Raw genomic sequence first — 25963 nt, 5'->3', positions numbered from 1 at the left:
CAGGTCCCCTTATCAGAAGTAAAAATATATCAAATAAAGCTAAAATGGCAATACATAATTCTATATTTGTACCGACTGTACTATACGGTAGCGGGACATGGAATTATCAAGAAAAACATAAGAGTAAAATTAACGCAATTGACATGAGATTCATGCGCATAATAAGCGGGAAATCCCTAATGGACAAAGTAAGTGACGAGATAATTCTAAAAGAATGTAGTGCAGAAGAGACGCTAGCAGACACATGGGAAAGAAATCGGTTAAGATGGTTCGGACATTTTGAGAGAATGCCAAATGAACGACTAACGAAACAAGTGTACCAAGGTAAAGTAAATGGCAACGTGCCCAGAGGTAGACCGCGGAAAGAATGGTTAAAATGTGTGAATGAGACCCTAGTTAGAAGAGACATAAGAAGTCATAGAAACACGAGAGCCTGCATGAAAAAATGCATGGACATGAAAGAAGCTAGAGTAGTATGCCAGTACAGGAAAGTATGACGGCAAATAGTTAATAAAAAAAGTGTCAGTAGAGTGAACGACGCCTGAAACAAAGACCTTGGCTATTAATGGACCCAAGTGGGGAACCTTACATAACGACTTCGTGAAGTTCTTCGCTTGGGGTGATTGCTAGAGAGATTGATCAGCAACCTGGGTCGGAGCAGTGTTGCGGAACGAACGTGTTATTTACTTAAATAGCACGAGAATTCTGGATCAATCTGAAAAATCTCTATCCCTTCCACACACTACTCCTTTCCCCTGCCAAGTGAGTCACGCCTACCCCGAAAGGGAAATGCCTTAATGGTGTAATAATAATAATAATAATAATAATATAGCTGCTGCGTCTAAACGAATCAGATGTACGAACAAACTAAACGGAGAAAAATGGATGTTTAAATGTAGATGTTCAAAAGGTAAGATTGTAGCACATAACATGCAGATATTCATGCCAAACATCTACTATCTTTTTGAGAGGTTAGGCGTAAAAATATTTCTATGTTAAACTGGAACAATGATCTTGAGTTTTCAGGTTATATTGTCTCTTAACACATAAAAAAAAACAATGATTATAAATTTAAAGCAAAATTTTAGCATAATTAATTAAAAATACATAGAATTTTAAATGCAGATTACCGATCACTCGTTCTCACCCAGTAATAAGTGTTGAATAAAGAAAAATTAATATTTTCATATTTTAGCCTAAAAGTGAAGATTTTTTTATTCTTTTGAATGCGCTATTTTTCCATCTATCTAAAATATCATTATAAAAGTAGGATATCTCAGAAACTAATTCATTTCTATTTCCATAGCGTTTGCCACGTAGTTTCCTATTCCCTGAAAGAGAACGTATTTTCAATATATTTAATTTCTTGTAATTGTAACGACATGCGCACCTCACAAATATGTCTTGTATTCCGCAAAACAGTTCATATTTTGAGATTATTTCATACCTTCTAATCAGTTCACAATATACACTACCGGTAAAAAGTTTGGGTTCACTTAGAAAAATCGTTTTTTTTTGTTCTATTTATAGCTTTAATTATACAGGAGGTAAAAAAATGTCTCTTTAAAAGGTTGATTGTTTTCGAAATTCTGTTTAAAATAAGCACAGGGCGAAGCCAATTTGCCTAGTTTTTATGTAGATATTGCAAAAATAGTGTAAATTTCAATGTTTTCTTAAATTTTCAATAAGTTCCGAAATAGTCAACGTTTTTCAATGTTCTTGGGCTCATTTTGAAGCTTTTTTTTCACCGCATCACAACAGCTTAGAGTATTAATCGTAAAAAATGTTTTTTCGAATTGCAAGAACTTGAATTTGTAACAAAAAAGTTGGAAAAATTAAAATATTATTTTTAGTAACAGAAATATTTTTGTAAAATATATGAAACATATAATCATCAATTTTCTATGTAATTTCTTCAAAATATATATTTATTTAACTTTTATTCTGATTTGCCTACAGATAAGATGTTTTCAAATTTATTCAACTTTTTTATTACAACTTCAAGTTCTTGCAATTCGAAAAGAAATTTTTTACGATTCATACTCGTAAGCTGTTGTGATACGGTGAAAAAAAGCTTCAAAATGAGCCCAAGAACATTGAAAAACGTTTACTATTTCGGAAGTTATTGAAAATTTAAGAAAACATTGAAATTTACACTATTTTTGCAATATCTACTTAAAAATTAGACAAATAGGCTTCACCCTGGGCTTATTTCAGACAGAATTTCGAAAACAATCAACCTTTTAAAGAGACATTTTTTTAGCCCTGGTATAATTAAAGCGATAAATACAAAAAAAAAAACGATTTTTCTAAGTGAACCCAAACTTTTGACCGGTAGTGTATGTATAATAAATTGTTTTAATTCCTTTATGTGGAATATAGGTTTTGAAATTTTAATTCCAATCAATTCAAGCCTGCCTCTCTAGATTTAAAATTATTTTAACTTACACATTTAAATAGATTACTTTAATGCATTTTCAACACGTTTAAATAAATTATTAAAATATAAATAAATATAAATTTGAATTTTTTCGAATTTATAAATTATAAAAAGATTTAATAATGAAGAAATATATTAAATAAATTTTTCCGTTAAATTTTACAAAGTCGGTTGATAGGAATAGTATTTGCACTTTTTTTGTTCCCATTGTGGGATTTTTAGATGGCGGGAAAATCGCGTATCGATAGGAATACAAATTCTTAATTTTTCTGCATTTAACGCTTACCGGGCCGATTACTTAACCCTGTTTTTATTTTGAATTAAAAATATTGAACATAATCTCAACTTGACTGAATGTATCATCTGATCATAATTTCTTAAATGGCTATCAATAAGTAAACTTCTCAAATATTTACAGGCGTTATTTGGCGTTATTTGCTGTTTGATCATGGCTACTAGAATGTTTAGCAAATGAGGATTGAATTATCTCCTAAATTTTCTGTCTGAAGGTGACAGACAGCTTATATATCTTAGCTATCTATTTTGCAATTCTACCTAAACTGTATTGCAAATTCAGCTATATTTCCCCAGCAATACCATATATTTCTAGCTACAACAGCTATACTATTTTTTTCAGTGTACGAGATTAAAATTCTGGTTTTTGAATATTATTTGTCAGGTAAAACAAATACAGTCGAACCTCGGACACTGTCACTCATCGGGATCGGGCGTATCCAGCCCCATGCATCGCCCCCACTTTTCTGTTTTCTCACGATCCGAAGTGGAATTGTCGGTTAAACTAATCCAACAGATGGCGCCACAAAAAGTAGGTCTGTCTTTTTTATTGAATTGCATTAAGGAAAAGCAAAAATAATTAAAAACTTGATGCTGTGTGCAAATAAACAAAAAAAATAGCTGAAAAAATGAGTGTAACTATTACTAATTATTTAAAAAAAGAAAAAGTCATGAAAATATGTAGTTTAATATGAATAAAATTTAATTTTGAGATACATTTTGAAAGCAGTTCGAACTTTATATTTTTGTAATTTATTTTGCTCATATTATTGATTTTATTGTTTGTTAAAGTTAAACAAAATTATTTTTTGTTAAAATTATTAATATAGCTAACGAAAAAATTAATAATATTAAAAACCTCAATCACAAAAATATTTAAAACATATAAATGATCAGAAGAATAATAAAAAATATATGGCGTGTATATTGTATATTGAGGGAATAATTTAGTAAAAAGTTAATGAAAAGACTAATAAATTAGAAAGTGGAATTAATATTATTTAATGTAATGTATATATTTATTTAAATTGAACCGAATATCATACATACATTTATACAGTGCAATCATTTATTTGTTGCTTAATCTTGAAAGCTTTTTTCTCACTGCATTCAACCCCTGATAATTTTATTGAAAATTTTTTATTTAAAGGAGATTTTGAATTAAATAGTTAATTATACTATTGCAAACCTCATTTCTAAAAGGAACAGACTATAAACTAGTAAACTCTATAAGCAAACGTACCGTACTCATGACGGACAGTAGGAGGAAATTCACTTTTTTCGTTCAGCTTGACGCTCCGAACTTTTGTCTTCGCTATTTGTTTATTAATAATTTTTTTACTCAAAGCATGGAAAAACTGAAATTTTTTACATAACAATTTTTTACGCTTTGATAATTGATCAGGAAAACTTTATATTGTCTAATTTCAATGTTTAGGGACTCATAAAATACAAATAATTTGTTTATCATTTCATTTATTTGTTGGAAACAAATTTGATAAACAAATTAACAAATAGTCTTATTATCGGTAAAATTTTTTGGTACTAAAAGTGCTTCACATTAATGTAGGAATTGCATTTAATAACAAGAATAATTTAAAAGTTTATAATAACTATTGTTATAAACAATTCTTGTGACAAAATATTATAATTTGAGATTTTTCAAATTATTATTTCGTTCAAGCGCCAGGAAGACTTGAGGTATTCCCTGAAACAATAAATATTTAATAATATTTGATAAAATATAACAATTTAAATTTTTGTAAATACATTAGATAAAGAAATTCAAAATTTTGGTCCTTTCGCATAGAAATTTTTTTTTACACTGGAAACATTTTAAGCTGTTGGGCGAATAACTGCTAGTCACAAAAATATGTGAGAAGTTAACAATAACCATTGTTATGAATAATTCTCGTGACGAAATATTCAAATGTAAGGTTTTATCAAAAATTTTATTTTCTTTAATCGCTACAATGGCTACGGATATTCCTAAAAAATGTATCTTTGATCATATTTAGTGGAATATAACAACTTACATGTTTATAAATAATTTACATAAAAAATGTCCCAATGTTGGCAGTCTCACTCGAAAAAGGCGGGTTTTCAATCGTAATAGATTGGAAATGAATCATAACACTGCATGCTAAGATTAACTCAACACAAAATCTTTGGACAATAACCCACCGACTTGGCCATCAAAGAAAATTTAAATTTGATAAACTCTTAAGTTTCAATATTTTGTCACAAGAATTTTTAATAACAGTAGTTATTGTTACCTCTTCTAATATTTTTGTGACTAGCCGTTATTCGTCCAATAGCTTGAAAAACATATCCAGTGCAAAAAAAAAGTTCTATCCGAAAGGGCAAACGTTTTAAATTTGTTTACCTAATTTGATTACAAAAATTTAAATTATTATATTTTATCAAATATTATTAAGTATTTATTATTTTAAAGAATACCTGAAGTCGTTCTGGCCATTGAAGGAAATTATAATTTGGAAAATTTCAAATTCTAATATTTTGACACAAAAATTGTTTATCACAGTGGTTATTATAAACTTTTAAATTATTTTTGTTATTAAATGTCATTCCTACATTAATGGGAAGCACTTTTAGCAAAAAAAAATTTTTCACCGATAATAAGACTTTGTTAATACGTTGACTGGAAAAATTATTAACAAAAAAATAGAGGAGAAAAAGTTTCGGAGAGTCAAGATTTATAGAATTTAATGATCTTTAATTTAAAACAGAAAAATTCAAAATCGCAAGAAAATTGAAGGCTCTGGACATTTTTGAATGAAAAAAGTGCATTTCCTCCAACTGTGCGTCATGAGTACAGTACGTTTGTTTATAGATTTTAATAGCTTATAGTCTATTCATTTTAGAAATGAGGTTTGCAATAATATAATTTACTATTTAATTCGAAATTTCTTTTAAATTTAAATTTTTAAATAAAATTATTAGGGGCTGAATGCAGCGAGAAAAAAGCTCTCAAGATTAAGAAACAAATAAATTATTGAACTGTATAAATGTATATATGATATTTGGTTCCTTCAAAACTTGAAATTTTTAAGATTTTAAAGGAACAAAGATTCTTTACTTTGCAACTTAAGTTGTAGTCTTACATATTCTAATTATTATTGTATTTATATTGGATATAAGTAATATATTTTTCATTAATTCTTCTGATCATGTATATGTTTTAAATATTTTTGCCATTGAGGTCTTAAATATTATTAATTTTTTCATTAGCTACGTTAATAATTTCAACAATAAATAATTTTGTTTAACTTTAACAAATGATAAAATCAATAATATGGACAAAATAAATCACAAAAATATAAAGTTAGAACTGATTTCAAAATGTATCTCAAAATTAAATTTTATTCATATTAAACTAAATATTTTCATGACTTTTTCATTTTTTAAATAATTGGTAATAGTTAGACTTATTTTTTTATCTATTTTTTTTTGTTTATTTGCAAACAGCATCAAGTTTTTAATTATTTTTGTTTTTTCTTAATGCAATTCAATGAAAAAGACAGATCTACTTTTTGTGGCGCCATCTGTTGGCTTAGTTTGACCGACATTTCCCTCCGGATCGTAAGAAAACTACTACCATATACACATACACGGTCGAGGCAGGGGGCTGGGCGTATCGGACAATCTAAGTTCACGTGGTCTTACCCCTCAGCCAATCGGCGTCGAGTTACAGGACCGTATCGATACGATGTTTTGCAGGTGCCCCTGACAGTATACTAAAGTTATGGGAAAACTTTTTTCCTTTAAATTTTACAATAATTAAAACAGATTTTTACAATTCCATTTTTACCCGTATTTGCTTATGCCGAATTGATATTTATTGTAATTACTAACCTTAGAATTGAATATTGTACACATCCACTAGCCAGAAAAACAAAATATGCCAGCATAGTTTGACTTATCAAGGTTTTCTTAGGTTATTTATAAAATAAATAAACATTGTTCCTTTCATTGATTTCTTTTTAAAATAAATATTATACTGTATACTAAAGCTAATTGCATGTTATTTTTAAGAAATCCTTATAGCTATAATAATGTTTTTATTTAAAATTATTCGGACGAAAACTTCTAATAAATGTGGGTTGTTTTAATTGCTACTATAAAAAACGATTTCGACAAGATGTTTTCACTTACCTTAATGTTAAGAACAGAGATTTAGTGTAATAATTTCATAAATATATATCCCATTATTATTGCTTAAAACCAATAAAAAAACCTTCAACGTCAACGTAATTTAACCAACAACCTGCACCTAGTGTGAGCGACTTCAGAAATTTCAAAGCGAGGTAAAGTTCAAATATAAAATTTCAATTAGGAAAATTTTAAATTGCACTTTTAACTCAACTTATTGTGCAAAACTAAGTACATATGTACTACATATCTTAGAGATGGGGCTTCGAGGATGCGACAGCACTGGGCTAATCACCTGATTCTTACTGTGTCGCGAAACAGTTGATGACAGTGTCCGAGGTGTGACAGTGTCCAAAGCTAACAGTGTCCGAGGTTCGACTGTAATTGGTCAGGGAAAAGTCAGGGAATTTTTATTCTGTAGTTTTGGGGTCCGTCTGTAATAAACACTAAAAAAATGGTTTAGCTGTTCCAACTAACCGTTTAGCTGGATTTCGTCTTCCAAGAATGTATAGCGGTGCCACCTAGATTTTTAGTTGTTTTAGCTAAATTTACCATCTAGAAATAGTCTAGATGAATTAACTAGATAATTTAAATATGGTAAATTTAACTAAAATAGCTAAAAATCTAGGTGACACAGATATATATTCTTGGAAGACGAAATCCAGCTAAACGGTTAGCTGAAACAGCTAAACCACTTTTTTCAGTGAATAAATCACTGATGAAGAAATTGATGATCCAATTTTTTTTATGTTACAGATAGACAGACAAGCCTTCGAGTACACGATCAAGCAATTAAACAACTACTTTGCTGAAGCAGAACGAGCCAGTTGTTCAACCTACTGCGAAAGTTGTCTTGCATGCCTCACGGGCTACCTCATCTACATATGCACTGAAACGCACTACGAGAAGTGTCTTCGAAAAGTGGCAAAATTCGTGAGTGAACAAAATGACCGAGTTTACAGGCCACGCGGTTTGCTTTTAACAGATCCCACAACACGTGGCCTTAGATTAATAGAGATTTCAATCTTAGACAGGCCCGCGTCGTGACTGCATGTTAGCCGATCCACCGAATTTTTCATGTGACCCTCACATTCTGCCGTTTTTGACAGAACTTCACATTCACACCTAGTTTACAGTCTCTCTGCCACAAATGACTGCGTAGGGAAATCAATTAAATAAATTACAAAAATCTTTTACTCATTCTCGCCAATCAGAGAATCTTAAAATATTGTCATTAAGGACACTTTGCACGACCCAGAATTATTTTTTTATGGGTTTCATACAAGCGCGACTAACTTGGAACGAGTAACTCATAAACGAAAATATAGTTGATATCCGGAACTTTTACTAAACTTGTGGTATTTAAATTTTCTTTCATGGATTACTTTTTTTCATATGAGGCAGTATCAAAAAAAGATTCATCTCAATATTTTTATCTGAAGACTGTCTTTTGTCCACCCACGCAATCTAAAATTTATACGGAAAAAAATGGAAAAAGTTTTAACTTTTCCAATGTCCTTATCAGAAAACTGTGTTATAACTCACGTCATCTGAAATGTACGAAAAAGTGCGTGGTCTGCTAAAATACAGTTTTCCGATAAGAATTTTCAGATTAATCTTTTTCTGGTGTTGTCTGACATCAAATAGAAGTTCTAAGTAAAAATATGAGATCCTAACGTTTACAAAAAAGATAGAATTTGTTTCGAATTTTTTTATATACAATTTTCAGAGTGCGTGGGTGGAGAAAACGCATTCTTCCGATAATGATATTAGATTAAATCTTTTTTTGGTGTTGCCTGACATAAAATAAAAGTAATTAATAAAAGAAAATCCAACTTATAATCTTTTAAGGCAAAGTTGGATTTTTTCCCGAATACATAATTTATTTTATTAGATTCAAATAATAAATATGACTTTGTTAAGATCTAAATGTATATAATATACTATTTTTTTATATTTATTTTCGATTAATTAATAAGCGTTCCGGGCTTCAGTGAAATTCAATTTAAATATTAAAAAAAAACTAGTATGTTTGTAATAATTGCAGTTTTTTCCTCTAATTTAATTTTATAACCCCGCAAAATATGCCCTCCTGTACCAAATTTTCATCCGTAAAATCGTTTTTCGATCAGACGATATCCTCTCGTCTTTTTTTATTTGAAAATTAAAAAAAAAACCATTGGTTTAGAAATTATGGAAAAAATTTCCTAAATACAGTTTTTTCTAGTGAATATCAGTAAAAAAATTAGAAATTAAAATGTACAATTTTGAATTCGTTGAAGAAGAGGTGAAAAAAACGTGTGTTTTGTGGGTTTTTTTTCATCATTTTTTTACATTTAATAGAATTTTTTTAAATGGACTAGAATTATTATTTTTAGTTAACCAAAATTTTGTTGAATTCACTAAAAATATGGTAAAAACTCTGGAAATTTTTTGAATTTATTATCTTTCTGCGAAATTCAGTAAAATTTTGGTGAAGTTTCTAGTATTATGCTAAAATCACAAAAATTCTTTTAAATTTAATATAATTAAAAAAAATTAATTAACTAGAGTTCAACTTGATTCATCAGATTTATGTTCAATTAACCACAATTTTATTGCATTTTCACCATTATTTTACTTTTAATAGAATTTTTGTAAGTTAACTAAAATTATTCTTTTTAGTTAACCAACATTCTGTTAAATTTACTAAAAATATTTAAAAATCTATAAATTTGTTGCATTTATTATCTTTCTGAGAAATTCAGTAAAATTTTTGTGAAATTTCTAGTATTCTCCTAAAATCACAAAAATGCTTTTAAATTTAATATAAAAATAGAGATTTCTACTAAAGTCATCAGATTTACTTCAAATTAACTACAATGATATTGAATTTTTCATAGTTTTTTTACATTTAATAGCATTTTTTAAGTAAACATTTAGTGTTTTGCTAAAATCGCAAAAATTCTTCTTAAAATAGTATAATTTAAATAAATTTAATTAACTAGATTTCTACTAAAGTCATCAGATTTATGTTAAATCAATTACAATTATATTGATTTTTTTATTAATACTTTTACATTTAATATAATTTTTTTTTTTAAGTTGAAAGAAAATATTTATTTTCAATTAACTAAAATTCTGTTGAATTCAATAGAAATGTGTCAAAAATTATGGAAATTTTGTGAATTCATTAGGATTCTGTGAAATTCAGTAAAATTTTGGTGAAATTTTTAGTATTCTGAAAAAATTACAAGAATTCTTTCAGCTTTAATATAATTTTGTTAAATTTTTAAATTATGGTTCTAGAACTTTCCTTTTTAATTAAGCAAAATTCTGTTGAACTCGTTAGAAATATTGTTAATTTAGAAATTTGTGGATTTACTAGAATCTCGACTAGAATTCTAGTAATACAATTCGATTAAATTTTCTAAAATTTGGTTTAAAATCATAATTCTATTAAATTTTCTAGGATTCTATTAAATTCTCTAAATGTCTGATAAATTCACTAAATTTCTTGAATATAATAGAGTTCTGTCAAGCTTACTAGAATTGAAGACTTGTAGGCTAAATTTTAAATCTTGGATTGTTTGACAACCCTAAAAAAGTGTGCATTTAACTTATTAAAAAAACCTGTTTTTATGAATTAAAAAAAAAAATATATTGCATAAAAGATTATTTATTTGTTATGACTGGTCACTAGCAAAAAATGTAGAATTTTCAAATTAAAAAAACGAACAGAAAATATTGTATTGTCGAAAAAAATTAATCAGATGGAAAATACAATTCAAATTAAATGAATTAAAATTAAAAAATATGCTAGTAGTTTATAAATATTTCGTGTAGATGTATAGTTTGAATTCTTTTTTTGTAAGTTAAACAGAGGTTGTGCAAAGTATTTCCAAAGACTGGCGAGTACACAGTAAAAAAAGTGGTTGAAAATTACAAGCCGGCTTTGAAACGTTTCACTTTGATGAATCTGATAATTCCACAAGTTTATTGTGAGCTTGCAGCAATTAACAGTAGAATTTGATGATTTTTTTAAAATCAATTTCACCGTAAAAGTGTAATATTGGTAACAATTTTTTACTAAAGTTACCACCTCAATCACAGGTATTTATATATAATTTTTTACCGTGATTAATACGGTAATTTTGAACCACTTTTTTTTAAAGTGTACCACTGATTTCATTTTTATACTGACTTATACCGACGTTTAGAAAAAGCGTCTACACTGAAAACGTTCCGAGCTTCAACGAGTATTTAAGTATCCTACTACCTTCCGCATCGTATCTTCCATTGTTCTCTTTCTATGGTACTTTGTAAAGTACGGTACGAGTGGTTCAATACATCTCTTACCCAAGATTGTTAAGATTGTGTAAAGCCAATCGCTCGGTGTCTCGAAACATTGGACGGGCGATGGCCCATTTGAGCACCATCTACCTGTTTGCTCTACCCCCACTTCTCAACTTCCCCTCAGCTGTTGAGAGGAAGTTGAGTAGTGGGGGTAGTGCAAACAGGTTGACGGCGTTTAATCGCCCACTTGAACAGTGATTGCAGCTGGAATTATATACGGTAAGAGGAACTCGCGTCTAGAAATCGTGGATTGGCTACGAGAAAGTTAAGAGGAGAGAAAAGGGAGGAGAATTCGAAAGATCTAGTTTTAGTCAGGGAAAGGTTGTCATCTGCAAATGAGCGTTACCTAACATTTCCGATGGATTTTGCGACTAGAATATTTTATTTTATTGGCTAGAACAGAATTTGTATTTAAATCGGGGTGTCCACTCGATCGGAAAAAGAAAATTAACGGAAATTTGTGATCTGATCTTTGGGTTTCTTTTTTTTTTAGTATAAAGTTTTTCATAAATAAAAAATTGAGTTGGTCTTAAGAAGTAGAACTAAAGCGATGTTTTACAGATTTGAGTGGCCACTTACATCACCGACGAATAGTTTTGAACTACCAACCGGGAAAAGACCGGGAATTTTAAAAGTTTTTTTTGAAAACGATATCTAGTAACTTGAAATATCCAAAATTTTCGGATTACATAATATAATGCAACCCAAAGTAAGGGTGAATTTAACTTCGAAGAAGACTAAAAGAATTAAAAATGAGAAGCGTTTGAAATTGGAAATTTTTTTATAAAAAAGTTGATGTACTGTAAATATAAATTAATTCATGACTATATATTTTAATTTTGAATAAAAAACAATTCAATTCTACCATAAAGACAAATTTTCAAGATAATAGTTTAATCTTCGCCAAGAAAGAGTTGAATTTTCGCAAAAAAAGAATAATTTTTAACGAAACAGTTGCATTTTTAACAAAAAAAAAATAAAATTTCAACCAAAGCAAATGAATTTTCAAACCAACTGTCGAATATAAATCATATGCATGCATTTTTAAACAAATAGTTGAACTTTCAACTATAAAAAGTTAAAAATATTCATTTCCAAACTCGAAAAAGAGGAAGTTACAACAAAATAAATGCATTTCCAACCAAACAGTTGCATTTATTTAAAAAAATGAAATTCTTACAGAAGAGATACATTTTCAGCGAGTACTGAAAAATCCGCAAACTTAATTTTTGCCGTCCCGGTAAATTTTGCGAAAAATAAAATTCTCGGCAATTTATGATATTGCTGAATTGGAAAATTCCCGATGATAGAAAATTCTTAAAAACAGTCGTTTGGTTACATTTAGATTTTGAACGTTATTAAAAAAATAAAAATAATTTCACGTTCTCTTTAAAAATGTTAAGTTTAGAAGAAATTTAATTGTATAATTTTTTATGTGTTTAACTTAAAATTGCTTAAAATTATAGCGTGTATTTATATTTTTTAGCTAAAAATTTATAGAAATTTAAAATAAAATGTTTTCAGGTTAACAGCATTTAATTTAAAAAACTTAAAAGTTTAAAACTTCCATTTTATACGTGTAAATTATTCAGTTTTTGAATAACATTTTTTGAAATATTCAATGATAAAAGATTATAATTCAAAAATTCGATTTTCAGTGCTTTAATTGGGTCGACTAAAAAATGCATAAAAATAAAATTCCCTTATAAGAAAATTCTAGAATAATAAAATTTACGAAAAATCAAATTCCAAAATGATAAAATTTCCAAATAATAAAATTGCCAAAAGTTTACAATATTATCATTTTTATAATTCCCGACTCTAAATTGCTGACTTATTAAGTATGCAAACTAGAAGATTCCCGTATTTAAACAAAATAAAAGTCTGTTAAATAAATTTTATTTATTAGAAATACAATGATCGAATATTTGTATAAAAAATTTAATTTTTAAACTTTCTAAAATTGTTTGAATTAAAATGTTTTAATTATTGTTATCTTAATAAATAAAAAATATTAATTAAAACAACAATTTCATTCTTTAAATTCGGGAACTTCCTAGTTCAGATCTAGGGAATGTCCGACTGAATCCTGCAAGCATGAATTTGAAATAATTTATTCTTAAGTAAGGTTATTATTATCATTACAATTAAGTGTGCTAAATATTTTTCTCAGAGGTGGATCGAACAAATGAGTTGCGCGGCTTCAACTGACATGTTTCCTTTCTTTAGTTTAGAATGTCGGGATTGTTCAAATGCGGTAATATTGTAAATTGTTGGGGAATGTGATTACTCGGGACTTTTTTAATTCAGGAATTTTATTATTAGGAAATTTTATTATTCGGGAATTGTACAGTGTCTGGAATTTTATTTTTAGTAATTTTGAGTCGTCTCTTTTAATTGACAGTTTAGTTTTCATTGTTTCAAATGAAGAAATTTCCGGCTCTAAAAGTTCGAATTTTTGCAAACCGGGAATATTTTTCCTTGATGAAAACAGCCGCTCTGTGTTGAAATTCCGATTTTGAAGAATTGATTTAACTTCAAAAATCTGGATATGAGCATTTTTGAAGGTTTTATGGCTCATATAAAGTATAAAATTCTAAATATCACTTCTCTTAAATATAAAATTAATAAATTCGTTTTCCTAACTTATGCCAAGAATTGAAATCGAAGCGCAAAATTCCTTAAAAATCGTAATTTTTTTTTGTTTTCTTTCTTACGTGACTCATTTAACACAGAATTTAATAAGTTTTCTAACAGTTGAAACAAAATTCTTTCAAAGTCAATGTTAATTTTTAACAGTTCACCCGATTGGTGGTCCGATATTTCTTGTCGGCAGTGGGGATACACACATCTACTTACGTATAACATTGATTTTTTTTTAAATCCGAAGAGTATACCCTTGATTTGAGCAAAACTAAGTTTAAGATTACTTCGCATTTAGTATGTTTACTAAAGTTGAAGAATGGCAGAAGAAATACGAAAACCCAATTCCCAAGATTTCTATCGACGGATTGTAAAATCCAGAAAATGACGATTAGATCGAAATCTAGGGAATGTCCGACTGAATCCTGCAAGCATGAATTTGAAATAATTTATTCTTAAGTAAGGTTATTATTATCATTACGATTAAGTGTGCTAAATATTTTTCTCAGAGGTGGATCGAACAAATGAGTTGCGCGGCTTCAACTGACATGTTTCCTTTCTTTAGTTTAGAATTTTAGACTTTAGAGGATCATCGCTCACCTCTGATGACTAGTGATGCATTCGTGACGTTTTCGAGAAAATTTGAGATTTTCTCGAAACATGTTCACACCAACTTAAAACATCATGGCGATTGAGAATCTTAAAAAAATTTGAAACCTCGATTCAAGAATCTCAAAAACTTCTTATTTGATCCGAGAAGATTTCGAGATTTTCTTGAAACATATTCAGATGAACTCAGAACATCATGGAGATTGAGAACCAAATGAAAAAATTCGAGATCTTGAAACTTTATTGGAGTTGAGGCAATTTTGAGATTTTCTTGAAACATGAGAATCTTGAAAAAATTCGATATCTTGAATCGAGAATCTCGAAAGTAAATTTGATTCGAGACGATTTCGAGATTTTCTTGAAATATGTTTAGATGCACTCAAAACTTTATGGAGATTAAGAATCATATGCAAAAATTCGAGATCAAGACGATTTTGAAATTTTCTTAAAGCTTGTTCAGATGAATTCCAAACATCATGGAGATGGAAAAACACATACAAAAATTCGAGATCTTGACATTTTTTATTCTATTCGAGAAGATTTCGAGATTTTCTTGACATGTGTTCAGAGATTTTCTTAAAATATATTCAGATGAACTCAAAACATCATAGAGATTGAGAATCACATGCAAAAATTCGAGATCTATAAACTATTTGAGTCAAGACGACTAACTTCAAACATCATGAAGATTGAGAATCACATGGAAAAATTCGAGATCTCGAAATTTTTTATTCGATCCCAGACGATTTCGAGATTTTCTTGAAACATGAGAATCTTGAAAAAATTCGATATCTTGAGCCGAGAATCTCGAAACTGAATTTTATTCGAGATGATTTCAAGATTTTCTTGAAGAATATTCAGATGGACTCGAAACATCATGAAGTTTGAGAATCACATGATAAAATTCGATATCTTGTGTCGAGAATCTAAAAACTTAATTTGATTCGAGGCAATTTCGAGATTTTCTGGAAAGATATTCAGATCAACTCAAAACATCATAGATTAAGAATCACATGAAAAATTCGAGGTCTCGAAATTTTTTGTTTGATCCGAGACGATTTCAAGATTTTTTTGAAACATGAGAATCTTGAAAAAATTCGATATCTTCAGTCGAGAATCTTGAAACTGAATTTGATTCAAGACGATTTCGAGATTTTCCGAAAAGATGTTCAAATGAACTAAAAACATCATGGAAAGTGAGATCACATGAAAAAATTCGAGATCTCAAAACTATTTGAGTGAAGACGATTTTGAGATTTTCTTAATGCTTGTTCAGATGAACTCCAAACATCATGGAGGTTAAGAATCAAATGATAAAATGTAGGATCTTGAAATTTTAACTTGATCCGAGAAGATTTTGAATTTTTCTTGAAACATGAAAATCTTGAAAAATTTGATATCTTGACTCGAGAATCTCGAAACTAAATTTGATTCGAGATGATTTCGAGGTTTTCTTGAAACATATTCAGATCGGCTCAAAACGTCATGGAGATTGAGAATCACATGAAAAATCCGAGATCTCGAAATTTTTATTTGATTCGAGGCGATTTTCTTCAATACTGTTCAAAGAAAATTTTTATTTGAGATTCTCGATTTTCATTAAGTTCTCGAATTTTCTCGAAATCGTCTCGAATGTGTCACTACTGATGACGTGATGGTTTGTAATGAAAGAGGTGGTTGGCGTGATAATGAGACATTTTGAGAAGTCTTGCCAAAATAAAATGAAACGAGCGTCACTGCCTCGACGTACATTCGGGTTTTTTTTCTGAGCGTACGTGAACTGAAAATCGACTGCGAATTGTGGAGGAAATGAAGTAATTCGTGTGAGGAGGGAAAAATATCCTGATCTCGAAAAACTAATCACTTTGCATGCTGTGCATGCAAGTCGCAGTATCACGCGGACTCGCCTTGACAATGTAAAATTAACGAGGGATTGCATGACGTGTAAATAGGAGGATTATAAAATCGGCGCACGAGTTTATTAAAAAGCGAAACGAGTTGTTATACTTAACTTAACAGTAGGACCAAGTAAGGGACAATTCATTATTCTAAGCGGTAATATCGTTCGAGTGTAATTTCTAAATGTTTTAATAATAAAATCCACAAAATTGAATTTCCTTTCCTATACTTTTTTTTTAATGAAAATGAGGTCTATTCGTGGAAAAATTGTGAAAATGTGGTATTATTTATAAATATTGTTTACATATTGCACAGTTTTTTTTCTATGAAAAATATTATAAAAAGAAATTCCTAGAAAGAAAGAAAAAAAGTTAATTCATGGAAAAATGACTAAAATGTGCACTTGTTTATAAAACCATATAAAACTGTAAAGCAGTTTTGATAATTATTCAAAATATGAGAGCTAGGAGTCTTGAGCAAGACATTTCAAGTTGATTCCGCAGAAAACTGAAGACTATTTTTGAAAACATGGTGAAAACCTGCATTTGTTTATAATAACTGTTTATTTTATTGACAGTTATTGTCACTATGAAAAAAGACTTTGGAAAGACATTTCTGGTTCGATTCGAAAAAAGTTAGGCCCATTCATAAAAAAATGGTCAAAATGTGCATTTGTTTATTAAAATTGTTTATATAATTAACAGTTTTTGTCTCAATGGAAAATATATAGCAAGGAATGCCTGAAAAGACATTTCTAGTTTATTATGCAAAGAATTATACTTATTAATAATAAATAGTCAAAATGTCCATTTGTTTATAAATTTGATCATATAATTGATAGTTTTTGTCTTTATAGTAAATATTATAGCAAGGAGTCTTTAACAAGGCGTTTCAAGTTGATTCTTTAAAGAAATTGAGTCTATTTGTAAAAAAGTAGGGAAAATGTGCATTTTTTATGAAAATTGTTTATATAATTAACAATTTGTGTCCTTGTGAAAAAAGAATTTTTGGAAAGAAATTTCTGACTCATTCCGAAAAATGGGCATATGCACGAAAAAATAGTGAAAATGTGCAATTGTATATAAAAATGTTATATGTAATTAACCATTTTTGTTTTTATGGAGAAAGCTATAGCAAGCACTTGTGTGAAAGAGTGTATTTATTTCTAAAAATTTGTTTATTTAATTAATATCTTTTGTCACTATGATAAATATTAGAGCAAAATTATTCCTGGAAATACATTTCTAGTTCATTGTCCACAAACATTATGCGTATATATGAAAAAATTTTCAAAATATACATTTGTTTATAAAAATTGTTTATATAATTAGCATTTTTTGCAATTATTCAAAATATGGCAGCCAAGAGATTTTAACAAGACATTTCAAGTTTATTCCGTAAAATAAAAGCCTATTCATGAAAAAAATGGTAAAAACTTGCAATTTTCTTTAAAAATTGTTCATATGATTAAACGTTTTTATCACTGGAAAATATTATAGCAAGGAATTCCTGAAACGACATTTCTGGTTTATTACGAAAAAAATGTTTTTGTTATTATGAAAGTTTATGTAAGTATGATAAAAATTGTTTATGTAATTTATAATTTTTGTTTTTATAGAGAAAGCTATAGTAAGGAATTTCTGCATTAATTTATAAAAATTGTTTATTTAATTGTTAGATGTTCTCAATGTGAAAAATATAATAGCAAAAGAATTCCTTGAAAGATATTTCTAGTTCATTATGATAAAACGTTATGTCTATTCATGAAAAAATGGTTGAAATGTGCATTTGTTTATAAAAATTGTTTATATAATCTTTCATAATGATGAAAAACATGACAGCAAGGAGTCTTCAAAAAGACATTTCAAGTTGTTTCAACAAAAAAAAATGAACATGAAAAAATGATGAGTACGCTTATTTGTTTATGCAAATTGTTCATATAATTACCACTTTTTCAATATAAAAAGGATTTTTTGGAAGATATTTCTATAAAGTCTGTTTATGAAAAAGTGATTAAAGTTTGTATTACTAAAAAGTTAAACAAAATTTATTTAACTTTATTGTTAAATACAAATGTTTGATTTATTCCGAGTGAAATGTTCGTAGTATAAAAAAAAACCAGCAAAATCCGTTAAGAATTGTAATATCGGTCGATTTTTGTGCAAAAAAGGTGCTTCTTTCTCATTCTGCGTCCGACTGTTGTACTTTTTTTCGAGAAGTGGAAGTGGGGAAAAAGAGGGGCGGAAAGTATGAGAAATTAGTGGAAGGGAAGTGAGTGTTAATAGGGGGAAAGACGTGAAGGGAAAATAAGTTGACAGTAAGTGGAGGAAATTAAGGGTGGGGTAGTAGAAGTTCGGCTTGAGTGGAGGGGAAGTAGGGGAAATTAAGGCAGAGAAAGTATAGGAGAATGACGAAAGGGGTGTAGGGGTAGTAATGGAAGTGACTGGAGGACAATTAGGGAAAATGGGCGAGTGTAAGTACGGGAAATAAGGGGAGGGAAGAAGGGAGAAGTGAGTTTAGAGGAAGTAAGGTAAGTGAAGGAAGGACAAGTAGGTGAAATAGGGAGAGGGGAAACAAGATATGAGGGCAATGAGGGGTTGGGAAGTGAGATAAAGTAGTAGAAATTTTTTGGAATGAGGGTTAGTAAGGGTGGGGAAGTGAAGTTTGGGAAAGCTTGGGTAGCGTGGAGAGGGTAAGCAGAGGAGGAGGTATTTGGCGAAGTTGGTGGAGTGAAGTGAGAGGAGGGAAATGTACGCGTGGTAGCGGATGAATAATATGAGAGAGGGAGGTTTGAACGACCTTATTGCAGAAAAATGATATATAGTTTATATATAGTATTTAGTATTATATATAACACTTCACACTATATATAAACTATATACGAGTATAATTTTTCCGCCTGGGTAACGACTACTTTGACTACTTTTTTTTCATTTTAAGTATGTGTATCAGCATAATCAAAATTATATAATAAGATTTATTTTATAAAAATATGATAGTCTTTTCATTATTAATTAAAAAAAAACAATATAATTTCAGTAAAATTGTTTATTTGGCTATTTATCTTCTTCGGTCAAAAATCTAATATAACTTTTATTAGTATAATGTATCTTGTAAAAATATATTTTTTTATTTTAAAAAAATGGTATAGGTATTTTTTAAAAATTTTTCCAAAGAAAAACTTATTAATTGACTAATTTAGGAAATATTTTAAAGTGCTTTTTACGAAAGAAGTAGTATAAGTTCTATCTAGTTCTATAAAGATTTCAATTTATTACATATTTACGGAATTAAATATTTTTTTTAGATACATTACATTAATTATATTTATATTTAATTTTTTGTCGAAAAATATAGATAAGTAGCTAAAAAACAATTAGAATGAAATGATATTGTTATATTTTAATAATAATGAACCACATTAAATTAATTTAAGTTTAAAATCCTATAATGTAGCTTCTGTTATGCTGATGAACGTACTTTAAATAAAAAAATAAAAATCCAATAATGGATTTTCTAAAAAACGGCTTGATCGAATATTTGGACTCTTGATGGAAAATTCTCAGAAAGCCACTTACCGTGATTCCGTTATTTTTGTATTGAAAGTTTTCGTAAATAAAATGATGAAGAAACTTTAATTTCAAATAATTATTTAAAATGAATCTGTTATATCATCAGCGAATTGTACTTTACACCGACAGTAGATAACCCTTCAAAACAGAATTTCTGATTTCCGGACAGGTCCTTTTCCATAAAGTTATTAGAGAGATCGGAATAAGAACCTTAATTCAAGAAAATATCACTAATTTTCAGCGAGGTGTGAATGGTAGAAGTAATACTTTAAAATGAAATTATTAAATAATTTTCTCCAAGACAAAATTTAATTTTTAAATTAAAAAAATTGTTTTCCATCTAGTCTGATCAAGGCATTAAGCATTTTCTGTTATTGAAGATTCTTAACTTGATTGAGATTATGCATTTTCTCCTTCCATGGTTTTGGAGAGTTATCTACTGTATGTAAAGTACAACTTTGGAGATATAAAAAAATTCATTTTATACGTTTTTATTTTTTTAGTAACAATTGAAATTGTTTAATTTTGAAAATGTTGATCATTTATTTTTTCAATACTGGACATAACATTAAATAAGTTCTGGCAATTAGGAACAAACTTTAAATGCAATATTTTTAGAAAGTGAATATTTAATATCTGGTATGTTTTAAAATAAAAAAATTCTTAAAAACCTTGGAAAGTTTTGAAATCTTTGCAGATAAAAAAAATCAAAAATAAAAAGTTATCCTAAATTTAGCTATATGAAGCTGAAGGAAATCTATTTATTCTCTTCAAATGTTTCATAATTTTTAAACAAGATTCTAAATTTTTTTCGACATCTAAAATATTTAGAAATTCTCATAAAGCTCAAAATCTTCAAAAAACGAAATTTTGTTTTCAGCTCTTTATAATCTTTTCAAATTATTAATTAATTTTTATTCTTTTAAAAGCTCCTAAAATTCAGTTAAACTTACTCAAATTTTTTCTAAAATTTTTAAATCTTGCAAAAATTACAACATTTTAATTGAAATATTCCACATTCTTTTTTGAAATTTTTAGAAATCATTTTAAATTTTCTCAGGAATCGTAAGAAATTTATTTTTTATTTTCTTGAAACCTTTCAAAATTCCTTAAACGCTTGATTGATTGGAAATCTTCAATAATTGAAAGTTTCTTTGTAATTTTCACAAGATTTAAATGATTTTTAAAATCTTTTCAAACCTTCTAAAACCTCCAAATCACTCTTGAAGTAGAAATTTAATCCATTTCACTGGAAATCTAAAACTTCTTATCCTTTATTTTTTAATTTTGAATAAAAAAAGTTCCTTGTTTGCCTTCTAAATTTTTGTCTTTGATTTTAATTTGAGATAAAATTATTTTTGAAGATCTGTAAAATACCAATGCAATATTAAAAATGTGATTGGGGATGGGGGTTTTATAAAAATAAAAAATGTTTTATCGCAAATGTTGATACATCAAAATTTTATTATCTCCATTAATAACTATTCACCGTCCATAGATTTATTCTCTGATATAACAGTCTTAAAAATTCTACAAATCATTTTTGCGTAGACTCACGACAAACAGCAATATTCTGATTTATTTATTTTTCATAAAATTTCTCATTACCGAAAATGATCGAGTAGAGAAAAATAAAAAATATTTCAAATAGAAATGGGCAGCAAAAGCAATCATTTTTAATTTATGAAACATTGCTATTTTTATAATCGCCAATGCATTAATTTCAACCAAATCTGATAAATAATTTAAAGCTCGGAAGCAAATAATTTTCGATTTTATACAAATGATGATAAATATTGAAAACGTAGGAATGATTTAGAACGATACACGATTAGCTTAGAGAAAATTGACTCTTAAAAAAATGATTTATTGACCAATACCAAATGTTTCTTATGCTACACGATAAAACTTATTTTTAGAATCGTTTTCTCAATTTCTGTCCTTTTTAGAGCAATTTTCATAATTGCTATTGCTGCATTATAATATTCCTCACTAAAATTACAATTCAGAATAGAGAAAAAGAGCCAATTGAGCCCAACTAATTTGGCCTTGTAATTAAAAATGCTGTGCTTATTCCATGTAATGAACACTTAGTATAAACATCTTTATGATCTTATTTCAATGAGCTTAAAGTTCTGAACGTTTAAATGAACGATATTTTCATTTGTTTAGTTAAAAATTTAGTCCTCTTACGGTTTATTTACAAATAAAATGATTCATCTTTTTTTATTATTTAGCTGAAACGGTATTGAAAATTCTGACGTCGTGCCTTAGTAAAAATTTAGTAGAAATAGTCAACACAAATAGTAAACATAAAAGTCAGTAGTATAACTATGAGTGTCACGGCACTTACCGATCAAGCTAGCTTCTTTTCGATGCTGAGATTCTAGGAACTTTTGTGTGAAATTAGAGATCTTGCTGTAAATAAATAAAAAAAAACTATTTGCACGAAGTTTTTATTTGAAGCCACGAAATTGTTAGAAACTACATCGTAAGTAGCATAGCTATGAGAGCGTCAATTTACTTATCGACCAAGTAACATTCTGCTCAATGCTAATTTACCGACAGCAGGTATTATCTATGGTCGGTAATGCAGATTTCCAATAGGTTATTATTCTTAAAATCGGTTGGTAAGTGAATTGACGCTCTCATAGCTATACTACTGTACGTCGTTTACTATCCCAATTTCCGACTTAGTTCATGACAAAGGAATTTTCAATAGGGATTCAAGATGAATTGAAGTTGAGAAAAATTTTGATCATTTGAACGTTCGAAACTTCCGAAACATGTTGCTTCGAACGAATAACAATTAACACTTCTCCCTCCGAGAATCAACTCAAATGATTCCTTTTCTTCATTTTATCTACGAATTTTCACACTTGTCACATCGTACAAGCAAAAATAATATATTTAAACAACAGGTAGTGGTGAAAAAGTACGTTTTCTTAGACCTCCTTGATCATTAAAGTGATCGAGAATCGATAAAATCGAACTTACTCACTACCTTACAGTCTACAAGATCTCCTAGCATTTCAAAAGTCACAATCAAACGACTGTTCATCTGATCTATTTACTAGGATATATTCAAATTCATGGGCATAGGAAACACGGGATTTGACATGTCATCCTAACTTGGCGAGCGAGGTCGAATCCACGGGAGGGGGGAGAATTCCATGAGTGAAGAGAGCCGCCATCTTACGATGTGCCATTTGATTATGCGCATGAGCATTTTTGCCGACAAACTGTGCATGAAAATATTAACATGTGGGCGCTGCCATGTTTGTCGCGGGACATCAAAAGGTGGCGGACCTCCCCCCTCATTGCATCACGCCCGCAACGGCATGCCTAGTCCCTTGTTTCCTATGTCCATGATTCAAATTATACAAAAAGATTGTCAAAATTTAACTTATCTCATCGCGATAAATTTGATCTCGGGGGTCGTTTAAAAACTACTACACGTTTTTTTTCCATCCCTCCATTTCATCACAGATCATCACACAAACCTTGAATCCTACAGCGTGACGTCAAAAATGTGACCCCTCTCCCACTTTTTTTAGGTCAACATTTTTAGTTAAATTTAATTTGATGAACGCCTAAATAAAATAAAAAACATGCAAATATTATATTTTTACCGACTTCACAGCCCAAAATGATAGCTTTTTAAACTAGAAAAATAAGTTGATTCATTTTACGAGAACACGGGAATAAAATAATTAACTAAAAGCGATCAATTATTTGGCAAAAATGTAACGAATTTTTAATAAAATAGTTAAATCCTCAAACAAATAGTGAAATGTTGAACCAAAAGAGATGAATTCTGAAAAAAATCGTCACAAACGATCTTATCCCCCGCCCCCTCTTGGGAAGTGTGACGTAGTTTTTGAACGGCCCTTGTTACGTTCTTTCACTGACCTTAATTCGCTTACTAACTTTGCAACTTTATTAACCTGCAATGCAATTTCCAGCGCTATCGTGAGCAATGTTACGATTAGTGTTGTTCGTTTCATCTATCAGAAAGAAAGAAGTCGCCGACACTAATTAATTAAAATTTTCCAATAAAAATGTTGTCAGTCTTTCTAATAGACGCAATATTCGACACTAGTTAGGAAATGACGTTAAGGCCATGTGACGAGCGGGTCATGTAACTAGATTCCTACATTCATTACGGACAATTTTTTTATTTCTTGACTTATTTTCGCACGAAGCGCCACATCAAGTTGGAAACTTGAGATTAAAAATAAGAAGCACTAAGAAAGGTGGGTCTGATCCTAAATTTTAATAATTATGAAACAAGCAAAAACAAATTATTTACAAAAAAACTTTTTTCATTATTATTAAAATTTCGGACCAGCCACACCTTTCTTAGAGCTTCTTATTTATCATCTCAAATTTTCAAATCGATGTGGCACTTCGAGTGAAAATAAGTTAGGAAATGAAAAAAGTGTCGATAAGGTAGGAATCTGGTCATGTGGCCGAATCATCACATGGCCTTAAGGGCATTCATTTCAATCCGGTTTTTCGGAGTCAACATTTTACGGCCAAATGCTTCAATATTTTTGTCTAATTTTGTGAATGCATATTCTATATTTCATTCTCTTTTTTTTCTCAAAGCTATTTTTTGTAGTAAAACTGTTTTTATTTTGTTTAAAAATGAAATGAGTGCAACTACAATGCGCCACGAATAAGGCAATCCCGCACAAGTTGAATTCTCAGCCTGAAAGATGAAGTTTCAATCAGGAATCCTAAGGCTGCTAGAACGGGGATAAATAAATAATTTTTTGTGACACATACATGATTTCAGCCCTTTTCGACGTCTAAAGCGGGGCTAAACCTCTATTTTTTACTCCCTTGGGAGTAAAGGTGACGTCAGATGTGAATAATGAAAATTATACAGCTATAAGCTCGCATTTCATCAGCCCACTCACCGTAAAATCTGTAAGGAAATTTTGGTTGCAGATAATAGAATTTTGCGGTAATTTATGAAAAGTTACCATATATAATTCAGCAAATTACCATAAATTACCCAACAATTCTGGAAATTTCCGAAAATGGTCGGAAATTTAAAGAAATTTTTTATTTGATTTATGAGTAACTTATCTCGAGTTAACATAAATTACCTGTAATATTACCATAATTGACCAGAAGATTTCATAAAATTCCGGAAACTTATAAAAATATTGAAAATTGAATTTTGGGTAATTTATGATTAGGTGCCATATTTAAATTAATATAAATGACCGAAAAGTTCTGGAAATTTATAGACTTTTTTATTGAATTATGAGTAATTTATCTTAAGGTTCCATATATTACTTGTAATATTACCGTAAATTACCAAGAAATGTCAGCAAGTTTATGCAAATGTTTAAAGTTGAATTTTGGGTAGTTTATGGCAATCTGCGATATTTACCTGAAAAATTATCATAAATGACCTTCAATTTTTGGAAATGTATAGACATTCTTTAATTGAATTTTGGCCAATGAATGGTAAGCTACCATAAATTACCTGTAATATTACCACAAATTATCAAAAATTATATAAATTTCCGGAAATTTATAAACATTTTTAAAGTTTAATTTTAAGTAATTTATCTTAAGTTAAAATAAATTAACTGTAATATTACCATAAATCACCAAAAATATCTGTAAATTTATAAAGATGTTTAAAATTGAATTTTGCGTAGTTAATGGTAATTTACCATATTTACTTGTAAAATTACCATAAATGCCCGAAAATTTTCAAAAATTTTGGGAAATTTACAGATATTTTCAAATAGAATTTTTGACTATATTTCGAGAGATGTCAGAAATCACTTATTTGCTATCGAAAATATCGTATGCGCAAGGGGGGGGGGGGATTTTCACCTTGTGTATGTTTTCAGTACTCGTCTTCAGTTTCCGCTAGACGCTAGCCTACAATTCTTACTAAAAACATACACGCGTCGAAAAAGTCCCTCCCCCCCCCCCCTAGGTGCATAATACACTGTTTTTAAGAATTGAA

At 29.0% G+C, this 25963-nt stretch overlaps 1 protein-coding gene across 1 annotated transcript in view; it reads left to right on the top strand.

Moving 5' to 3' along the window:
- Positions 1-9149, top strand: part of LOC117175413 (golgin subfamily A member 7) — a 10735-nt gene extending 1586 nt beyond the window's left edge. The window contains exons 2-3 of the mRNA XM_033365123.1: positions 7229-7305; positions 7664-9149. Of these exons, the coding sequence (XP_033221014.1) occupies positions 7229-7305; positions 7664-7954 (368 nt within the window). The 3' untranslated portion in view covers positions 7955-9149. The remainder of the gene's footprint in view (positions 1-7228; positions 7306-7663) is intronic.
- Positions 9150-25963: the final 16814 nt, after the last annotated feature.

Source organism: Belonocnema kinseyi, chromosome 6 (assembly GCF_010883055.1).
Source record: "Belonocnema kinseyi isolate 2016_QV_RU_SX_M_011 chromosome 6, B_treatae_v1, whole genome shotgun sequence".
Classification (NCBI taxonomy): Eukaryota; Metazoa; Arthropoda; class Insecta; order Hymenoptera; family Cynipidae; genus Belonocnema; species Belonocnema kinseyi.
Note: the sequence above shows the minus strand (reverse complement) of the source record. Positions and strands in the feature narration are given on the sequence as shown.